The 9785-nt window shown below is 45.8% G+C and overlaps 2 protein-coding genes across 3 annotated transcripts; both read right to left on the reverse strand.

The window, feature by feature from the left end:
- Positions 1 to 3380: 3380 nt before the first annotated feature.
- LOC144382922 (DNA-directed RNA polymerase II subunit RPB3) lies at positions 3381 to 5804 on the reverse strand. 2 transcript variants are annotated; one of them, XM_078097161.1, is made up of 9 exons: positions 5584 to 5804; positions 5210 to 5259; positions 5032 to 5100; positions 4860 to 4912; positions 4500 to 4628; positions 4371 to 4422; positions 3902 to 4070; positions 3745 to 3819; positions 3381 to 3648 (listed from the first exon to the last, which is right to left on the reverse strand). In XM_078097161.1, exons 1-9 carry the CDS (start codon positions 5667 to 5669, stop codon positions 3504 to 3506), a joined length of 828 nt encoding a protein of 275 aa, XP_077953287.1. In that variant the 5' UTR covers positions 5670 to 5804; the 3' UTR covers positions 3381 to 3503. The 2 variants fall into 2 exon arrangements, with proteins under 2 accessions (XP_077953287.1, XP_040018884.1); XM_040162950.2 differs by lacking the exon at positions 5210 to 5259.
- Positions 5805 to 5985: 181 nt separating this feature from the next.
- On the reverse strand, positions 5986 to 9754 carry LOC120809265 (ubiquinone biosynthesis protein COQ9-B, mitochondrial). Its single transcript, XM_040162945.2, has 9 exons — positions 9547 to 9754; positions 8697 to 8916; positions 8054 to 8189; positions 7316 to 7458; positions 7158 to 7242; positions 6974 to 7078; positions 6685 to 6840; positions 6543 to 6596; positions 5986 to 6270 (listed from the first exon to the last, which is right to left on the reverse strand). The coding sequence occupies exons 1-9, from the start codon at positions 9752 to 9754 to the stop codon at positions 6235 to 6237; spliced, it is 1143 nt and encodes a 380-aa protein (XP_040018879.2). The 3' UTR covers positions 5986 to 6234.
- Between the last annotated feature and the right edge of the window lie 31 nt (positions 9755 to 9785).

Genomic DNA, 9785 nt, shown 5'->3' on the forward strand with positions numbered 1-9785 from the left:
AGTATAGAAAGTACAAATATTAGAGCAAGAACGTAAACGGCAATTGGTATAAATAGAGAGAGGTAAATTTAAATGATATATAGCGGGGGTAACTTTATCTGAGTTTTATCCAGAGATGTACACAAGAATAAATGTAGATATTTAATAAATGTAGATATTTATAGTAGACTGCTATTATGATATATATATATATATATATATATATATATATATATATATCATAATAGCAGTCTTATATTAATAACGATAATAACGATAATAAAATAAAAAATATACTGTAAATAGTACCGTTACATCATGTTTGTAACAAGAGCAAAGGAAGGTTCTGCTGCTCACATATAAATCACTACATGGTTTAGGGCCAAAGTATATCACTGATATGCTTCCACTACATAAGCCTTCAAGATCACTAAGATCTTCTGACACCAATCTGTTAGTGATTCCCAGAGTAAATACAAATCATGGCAAAGCATTATTTAGTTACTACGCAACAAACAGCTGGAATAAACTTCCTGAAGATTTAAGACTTAAACTCTGACACGTTTAAAACAAGACTGAAAACTTTATGTTCAGCTTCGCCTTCTGCTAAACTTTACCTACTTTGCACTTTTAACCTCTGCCTTTAATTAAACAATTTAAATAAGATTTTAATTTATAATTTCATTTGCTGTTTTTAATTGTCTTTTAATTCCTGCATTTTATTTCACTTTATTGTATGAAATGTTATGATGTGAAGCACTTTGAGTCTGCCTTGTGTATGAAAAGCGCTATACAAATAAAATTGCCTTGCCTTGCTGACAGCAGGAAGACCAGTAGCTCTGCTGGTGGTGGGGGGCACATTGTTCTCCACCAGCCGAGTGTACACACGTCTTCATAAAAGACACATTGATGAAGACACAATGACACGATTGATTTGGTGTTCGTGTCCTCCAAGCGTCAACACCGCAACGTCACCTGTGACGCCATTTCTGAAAGGGAGCGTTCCAGTTCTCCCAGAAAGTGACCAGAGCAGAAGGTCAGGTAGGAGTGGCTCAGGACGAAGGGGAGGAGCCAGAAGAAACGTGCCAGAGGAACAAATTCATTCCTATTAACTCAGCGATTTTCGGTTCAGGGAAACAAAAACAGATGCATCTTGGGAGATGATAGAAGCAGAATTAGCGAGCTGAGGGTTTTAAAACCATGAGACCTTCCGTATATCTGTATACTTCTGAGAAGTCCCACGACGAGGTGGTAGTGCTTCTGTAATAGTTTATTTAAAGTGACAAAACCATTTTGTAATATTTCCCCAAAATGAGTTGAGAAATATAAACAATTTGTAAATTATGGAAGATAAAGAAAATCCTGATTAAAAAATACTAAATCAATATAATATACATTTAACTGTACATTTATGTCCAATGTATGCGCTTACTATCACCCACATGTGTGTACATATACACGTATAGATACACAATTACTCTTTTTCCATTTTCAATTCAGAGCCAGTGAAATATGCACCTTAATAATAAGAACCTTAATAATATTAACAAGAAAACAAATATTCCGAGCAGTAATATACACACACACTGTATACTGATATATGTATACATAGATCGATGTATACTGATACATATACATATAAATATACCTAGTTGTCATGGGGATATGGCAACGAGCACATTGTGCCACATTTTACTAAATACATCTTTGTCCTCCTGCTAAATCATTTGTCTTTTTAAAGATGGACTTGGAAAGACTTTTTTTTTAAAATTCTCTTAATCCTGACAGCAATAAAAGAGACTTTTGCAGCATGTAACCATGTACGATGTTCTCATATGAACAATGAATGTTTTCGTACCGACACGAAATGGCAATTAATCATTTTTCTTTTATTTCCTGGTTTTTCAGGGGATGAAAAAGGTCCCTGTAAGAGCTGACTGGGCCTGTCGGTACCAGCGATTGGTTTCCTGGTATGAATACAGCTTCATCCCCAGTGTAGGACCAGAGGGAGAAGAACGCTCCACCTGGTGGTCAACAGAACAAACCCCCCCCAGCGATGAGGAAACAAAAGCATCAAACTAAACTCCATCTATAAGGTGCTTCTTCTAAACGACTCATCACGACACCACGATACCCAACGCGAACACTGTTGTCATCTCATGTCTCTTTGTAGTGATTTCACGTCTCTTTGTAGTCATTTCATGTCTCTTTGTAGCCATCTCGCGTCTCTTTGTAGTCATTTCACGTCTCTTTGTAGTGATTTCACGTCTCTTTGTAGCCATCTCGCGTCTCTTTGTAGTCATTTCATGTCTCTTTGTAGCCATCTCGCGTCTCTTTGTAGTCATTTCACGTCTCTTTGTAGTGATTTCACGTCTCTTTGTAGCCATCTCACGTCTCTTTGTAGTGATTTCACGTCTTTTTGTAGCCATCTCGCGTCTCTTTGTAGTGATTTCACGTCTCTTTGTAGCCATCTCACGTCTCTTTGTAGTCATTTCATGTCTCTTTGTAGCCATCTCGCGTCTCTTTGTAGTGATTTCACGTCTCTTTGTAGTGATTTCACGTGTCTTTGTAGTCATTTCACGTCTCTTTGTAGTGATTTCACGTCTCTTTGTAGTGATTTCACGTGTCTTTGTAGTCATTTCACGTCTCTTTGTAGTGATTTCACGTGTCTTTGTAGTCATTTCACGTCTCTTTGTAGTGATTTCACGTGTCTTTGTAGTCATTTCACGTGTCTTTGTAGTCATTTCTTGTCTCTTTGTAGCCATCTCGCATCTCTTTGTAGTCCTTGAGTCCTTTGTAGCACAGGGATGCTCTGCTTCACCAGGCGGGTCGGCGGCAGGGTGGGGGGGGAGACCGCCGTGGAAGCCGTCTTCTTCGGCCGAGGAAGAGGAGCAAATGGAGAAGACAGTCTTTTTTTTAATCACTAATCATACATGTGTGTTAGCTAACCGTATTCTAATCACGTCAGAGTCTGCTAATCCTAAATAATATTTATTATGGGTTCATTGAATTTACGTCTCATGTGGTTTTCTTAAAGGGACAGTTCACCCCCAAATCCAGAGCTAATCCTCCTCTTCACTGGAGTGATGTGAGCCTCTGGAGTTCGGCTTTCTCTCCCATGCAATGGGAGAATGTCACAGCGTAATAATGTCTCTCACGACGGCTGAGCGATACGAACCTGGTGGCTTTAGGTGTAGGACGAGAGCAGAATGAGGGCTTTTACTTTGAAAAGTTTGTGCGTGATCACGAGATTGATAAATCTGGGAGGTTCTTCTTCTCTACAAAGTGAACATCTAGATTAATGAATACTTTATTGATGTACTTATGCAGAGCCCTTTTATGTTTGAGCATTTGCACCAAAAACAAACGCAGAAATAGCAATAAAGACAAATGACCCATTAAAAGTTCCTCAGGACAAATTTATTAAAAAAAAAAAAGTTAGGCCGTAGGAAGAATATCATTACAAAAGCATAAAGTTCACTACTAACAACCCCGAGTGGTGCTCGGGTCCGGCTCCGTGGCCCTCAGTTGATGGTGAGCACGTCGCTCTGGATCTCGTGGCTCAGCTGCGTCTGCAGGTCGCTCAGCTTCTTCTTGAGGACGGCCAGCGCCGACATGACGATGGTCTCCGGTCGCAGCGAGCCGCACGACTCCACGTTGTAATAGAACCTAGGCGGGGAAACGCCGCGGCAGAGCTGTTGGGCCGCTCGAAGCTCGAGGCGCGTTGCTCTCGCAAAACAATGAAGAATGAAAGTAAGATATCACCTTTCCGGCTTCCCGTTGGGGTCGTAGGGAGCCTGGACCTCATCCTCCTCGATCTCGGAATATTCGCTCTTTGGCCTGGAAACCAGAGATGTCACTTCATCGCTCCAACAAAAAAAAACCCGCCAACGCCGCCGGCCCGATTGAAGCGAGAACGTACCACTCCTCGGGCCGCGGGAAGACCGTGTGCCTCAGCGCGTTGTCCGGGTCGTACTCGAAGGACACCCCCGCCGTGGGGTTCCACTTGGCGTGCTCCTTGCCGAAGCCCTTCTTGGCGTACGCCCTGAGCCGCAGCTCCTGGCCCTTACGAAGCTTCACCAGTATGATGTCTACGGGGTTTTGGTAAAGGACGCAAGGAGGACGAGGACAGAAGGGGGGGGGGGGGGGTCAACGTTTGAAAATTGCGGCTAATGGTGCTCAGTTAATGCCAGAATGTTCAGCAGAGAGCGGATGAGACTACGTGTAAGAAGGCACGTGTGAAAACCACAGGCCGTGTGGTCTCGTCAATAACGTTCCCACTGAAGTTAGTTTGAGTAGAATCTTAGAAGAAGAGCAATGGTTCATCCAAACTCCCATTTAGAGAAGTTCGGCATTCAGACCGGACTTGAAAATGAGCCCGATCAGCTCACCGTCCTGTTCGACGTAGTCGTTGGGGTCACTGTCCCGACTCCTGGACGTCACCTGGGAAGCCCAAAGACAAACGCGGTCAGCTCGCTCCTCCGCTCACCCTCTCGGGCGGTCGGGTCGAGAGGACTCACCGGGATCACTCTCGGGTTGTTGGACAGAAGGTCGCGCGAGGTGACGTGGCGCGTCTGGTCCTCGGTACACCGGACGTCCAGCGTCAACTCCACAGAGCACTCCGGGCAGAAATCGTCACAGGTGCAGTCCTGCAGGGCGGGAGCGGAGGAGGGGGGGGGGGGTTTGTGAACAGATGTTGCAGGAGCGCGCTACCCTCATCCCGGTGTGATGGCGAGGTCCGGGCTCCCTTTATGCAGGGATTGCTGGCCTCCAACCGCAACGTCTTAAAGCGGTGGGCTCCAAATACCGGTGATGCATTCAAGGGTCGCTGACACAAACCACTTTTAGTTCGGGTCGATTCCCAAATTCAGCACACGCACCCTGGAATACTGCATTTTGTCCACGATGTCGTCACTCGTGAGAGGTATGAGGCCTGACGACAGAGAGAAAAAAAACACACATCGGACGGCTTCTTTTAACAGCACAGTGGAAACACGACAGCGATGCGTGCACAATGACTCCGGCCCAGCAGCAGCATCCTCCGGTACACACCGACTCGGTGCGCGATGAACTCGTCGTGCAGCACCGAAGAGTTCGCGTCGATCTGGATCCAGTCGATCGCTGCAAAAAAAAAAAAAAAAAACACACACACGTTGCGTCTCAGTGCGGACAACGATTCACACACATGTTTGGGCGCAGAGGAAACCGCCGAGAGGACAGTTCACTTCACCTATGGTGGCGACTTCTGACATGAACACGCGGCGGATGGAGTTCGCGACCCTGAACGGGGAGAAAAGAGGAACGTTTGACAGACGTGAAGTAGTAAAAAGGACACGGGATCCATCATGTTAGGTTGACTGGGACGTGTACGACTGCCGAAAAAAAAAACAAAAGGGCGCGTTTAATTTAAGAAACAGCGTAACCCAGAGAATGTCAGCTCCTCCTGTGTTTTAATACTAAAAATACTGTAAGGTATTTAGTATTAAAACCCTCTGCGTGTTAAGCAGCTGTGGACACGCAGCGTTGGCTCTGAGGAGGAGGGGGAGCAATGGCTGCTCTGCTCGGCACACGCTCTCTCGAGCGGACAAATGAGTGACTACTTACGCCAGGTCGGTGTTCTCAATGACGAATTTGACATTCTCGTCGGTCAATTCCGTTATTTTCACCGTCGGCTGGTTCGCATACGGCATTATCGGAGGGAAATTAACCGATTAACGTGATGAAATCGTTCATAAATGGGACACCGCTGCTTTCAGTTGAAGGCCTTTCCGGAACAATTTTCGCTACACGCCGATTGGCCAGGAGATGTAAATACGAATGCTGATTGGTCACAATGATAAATTGAGGCGGGTCCTTATTTAGTATCCGGGTCACATTAGGCTGGAAGATATTTTTCAAAGTAAAAGCGCGCAGTTCTTTTTCTGGAGTGTCCGTTAGCTATGGGGACAATTTAATTGGTATTTTATATGTGTGTAGAGAAATATAGAACATCCTAGTAACAACGCGTTTTATAATTTTGACTTTATTGTGTTTTGATCCAACAAAAGAAATGACATCACTATGTCCAAAGGGGAAAAAAACAGAAATCTTAGGACAGTAAGACAAGACATGAGTCTTCTCACTATGAAAAAATAGCTTCCTCTTGCTCAACACAATCCATAACCCAATGCTATCAGGTTATCCAAAATAGGAGCAAAAAGAAAGTTGCGCTTTGGCCAGGCGGTAGTGATCAGCGCGAGGGAGCGTTGTTTTCCATCATCGTCTCTGGTTCAGTCCTGTGAGGTTTTTCAGCTGCAAAACACAAGACAAACATCCGCTATGTTTCTATCCATACATTTAAATTGGCTTCATGTACTGTTCAAACCATCCAAACAGTCAACCCTCTGCATCAAAATGCACCAAATGTATAACTTTGAATGTGTGATTTAACTGCTAAAAGGGAAATATCAAAATAAGAGCGTAGACTATACTGTGTGCGTACATCCACAATGGGGAGGAGACTCTTGTGCTAATTCAGCCGTAGGGGTTCTGATATGACGGATGAGCAGGAGGCAAACACTTACTGTAACAGCAGCTCCCATCAGCCCCTGCACCACTGTTTCACCGGTCGCCTGCGCCTACAGAATAAAGTGAAAGTGACTTATGGCTGAGGAACATACGACGGATTTCTTGCTTTATGCCGCTTTATGCTATTTAACCGGCCACCTGCTTGGCGGCGGCGCCCATCTTGACGACGTCCTGAATGCGGTTGTCCAGGAAGTTCCAGGTGTCCAGGAAGTCCGGCGAGGAGTCCTGCAGCATCACCAGCTCGGTGGTGTTGTAGATGCCCGTCAGCGCCGCCCGCTTGGTGTACCAGTTCATCTGCAACAGAAAAGGTCCCACGTGCGGTTTCTGAGAAGGGCCTCAACGCGGCCTCCGTGACACGCTTATCACATTACACAAACACACCGGATGAAGTACGAAAAGGAGACGCGCGTCGACGGGATCCACTCACGTCCGTGGAGCGGTCCCCGGCGTAGTACCACATGTCGTCCACCAGGGTGGAGAGGTGCTTCAGGCTCTCTGGGATGTTGTGAGGGAGCAGCAGGATGCTCATTGCCTGAGAACATGGGAGCAAAGTCAAAAAGGAAATATATATATATATATATATATATATATATTACACACACGTTGTCTACCTGTGGCCAGGATTCAATGTATGGGATGTGCATCCTCAGTCTGGTCTCTACAGCATCTCTCAGAAAGTCAGCGGTCTTCTTCGGCCTGTAACACAGCAGTCTTAGCCAAAGGCTTCACAGTGAACGCAATAGTTCTCCGCCACCGTCCGTGTACTGACTCGGCTTGGCCCAGCTGGACCCGGTTGTGTTGCTCGGCCAGCGTCTCCGTCAGCTGAGCGTTGCACTGGGCGACAAAGTGGAGGACGAGGTCTCCAGCTCCGTTGTGGAACATTCCGGTGGAGGCGGAGGACAGGCCCAGCGTCTTGACACACACACACACAGACACAACCAAATAGTTACAGTGGGAGGAAATACGCATTTCATCCGCTGCCGATTGTGCAAATCGATGTGTACTTTTTATGTGATGTGATTTTCTGCATTTTCTTTTATACGGTTATAATCTGTGTTTCTGGTCAGTGGGAAAACTCAAAACGCTTATTTCTGTATATTAAATTAATATCAAATCGAAACATCCATGGTACAAATTGAATTTCTATTATCAAGACATCCGTCTGTTTTATGAGAAGGAACCTTCATCCTCTTTGATTGGATCCCAAATAAAAAGAATAATCTTTTATTAATGATAAATAGTTGCCAACATGATTATTAATAAATGAAAAATGACACCAGTTACTTGACTTTTGTCCCCTTCAAAGCTTGAATAAAATAACATGATGAATGCCTTCTGGGTTGCGTCATGTGCCGTATGCTGCAGCCACCAGTTGTTATATATTAGATAACTGGGAGGACTGGTATTATTTAAGTTGTGCACGCGTGTCACTCGCACTGCCTCGTCTTCGGGGGTCCGATAAAATCCCTGCAGCGTCCCTACGTGTGAGCCAGCGCCGCGAGCTCACCTCAGCGGCGGCGGCCACGGCGTCCAGAGACCAGCCGTGCAGCGGCACGAACTCCAGCGCGGCGGTCAGGACTCGGGCCTGAAGCTGCTCCTCGGTTTCGTATTCCTCCCCCTGGTCCCCGGCCTGGTCCTGGTAGCTTCACGGAGACGCAACAGTGAACTCTTGAACAATATCACGTTATGATTGCACCAGCTAGGACACAACATTTTAAATAACATCCATTTTAGTGAAAGAAAAAGAAGTCTGATTAGGTATTTTGTAACACTATAAATAAGACAGCTAAGAAGCGAATTCCTAGGGAGATGTAGGGAATAAAAAAAGGGGGTTCTCAGCTAATTTTGAGATATCTTCCTGTATAGAAAAGCCAAAATATTTCCATCCTATTTCAAGAAAGTGTCTGCAAAGCAGACATAAAAATGAAAAACCCTTAAATATATTTTTAAGTTGTGCGAGTCTCCTCATTCTTAAATCAGCCCGGACATATTTTCTATAAGTTACTCATGCAACAATATTTATGATTATATGCGTTTTATGTACTACAATAAAATGAATCAAAACCTGCACGCCGCAATCTTACGTCTACCGACGCAACAGAACATTTTCATTTCCAATTCCACGTTGTCGATGTTGTCAGCGGACCGACCTGGTGTTTGGCCTGGAGGCCTCCCCGGCGGCGTCCCGCGGGGCCCCCGCTGGGTCCTCATCGGCGCGGTGGCCGTGCTCGTGGTAGGTGGTGGAGGACGAGGAGGAGGAGGAAGGCGGTTTGTCAGATTTAGATTCATCCTGAAGCCTCAGAGCCGCGCGGTGGAAGCCTCGGCTCAGGCTGCCGCTCTGCGGGTTCGGTGCCGTTGGTGCAGCGACCGCTGTGGGTGGAGATGTAGTCATCAGCTCCAGAGGATTTGGGAGTTGGGAGATGAATATGTCCCATTCATATGCTACATTCATGGCCAAATATTGCAACTTTGCTCTTTCTTTCAAGTAACATTGGGACTTGGGAAATAGTTGCACTTTAAGTCAATCTCCTCTGTAATCATCAGCTTTTCTCTTGCTGGAGCAAAAAGAATCCATCATGCCTGCAACACTTACTACCTTCAAGTATTGCCTATCAAATCCTATAAATGCACCAGGATGAATTAGAGCATATTATTATTAGTATTATTTCACAACGTATCTCAGTGCCAGCAACAACTTTCGAAAAAGATTTGTTTTGTTTATGGGAAGCAGATTTTGGCGGCTTGCAGATTTCACTCAGCAGCAGCGCATTTGTCTTCAATATTCAGGCCCCCACACAATCCTCCAGATGTTCTACTTCCAAAGCCACAGCCGACAGACTGCTGCCCTTCGTCCCCGCCGCGCGTCACAAGTGACTTTGGGGCGGACGGCTGACTCGTTTTAAGCAACGCACAACTGAGAGATCTATTAATGCACACGAATCACTTCCCCAGCAGTATTTATTAAGCCGACACGACGACGACCAGCCGGTCCAGCCTCACCTCTGGCCAGCCCCCGGAGTGCCCTTCCAGCACGGAGGCCTCGGAGCAGCGCTGCCATGTTCCGCTGCGCTGCGCGTTGTTTTTCTCTTCTGGGCGCAGCCGCGTCACTTAAGCGCGACTCGGCGAAGCAGCAAACGGCAAAGCGACGGGCCACGGCCAGCGAGTCGCCTTCAAAGTAAAACGCACGCTCATTGCTTTCTGGGCGCATAAAAGAATGAAAGCAACAATAAAAAAAAGAA

Source organism: Gasterosteus aculeatus, chromosome Y (genome assembly GCF_964276395.1).
Source record: "Gasterosteus aculeatus chromosome Y, fGasAcu3.hap1.1, whole genome shotgun sequence".
Classification (NCBI taxonomy): Eukaryota; Metazoa; Chordata; class Actinopteri; order Perciformes; family Gasterosteidae; genus Gasterosteus; species Gasterosteus aculeatus.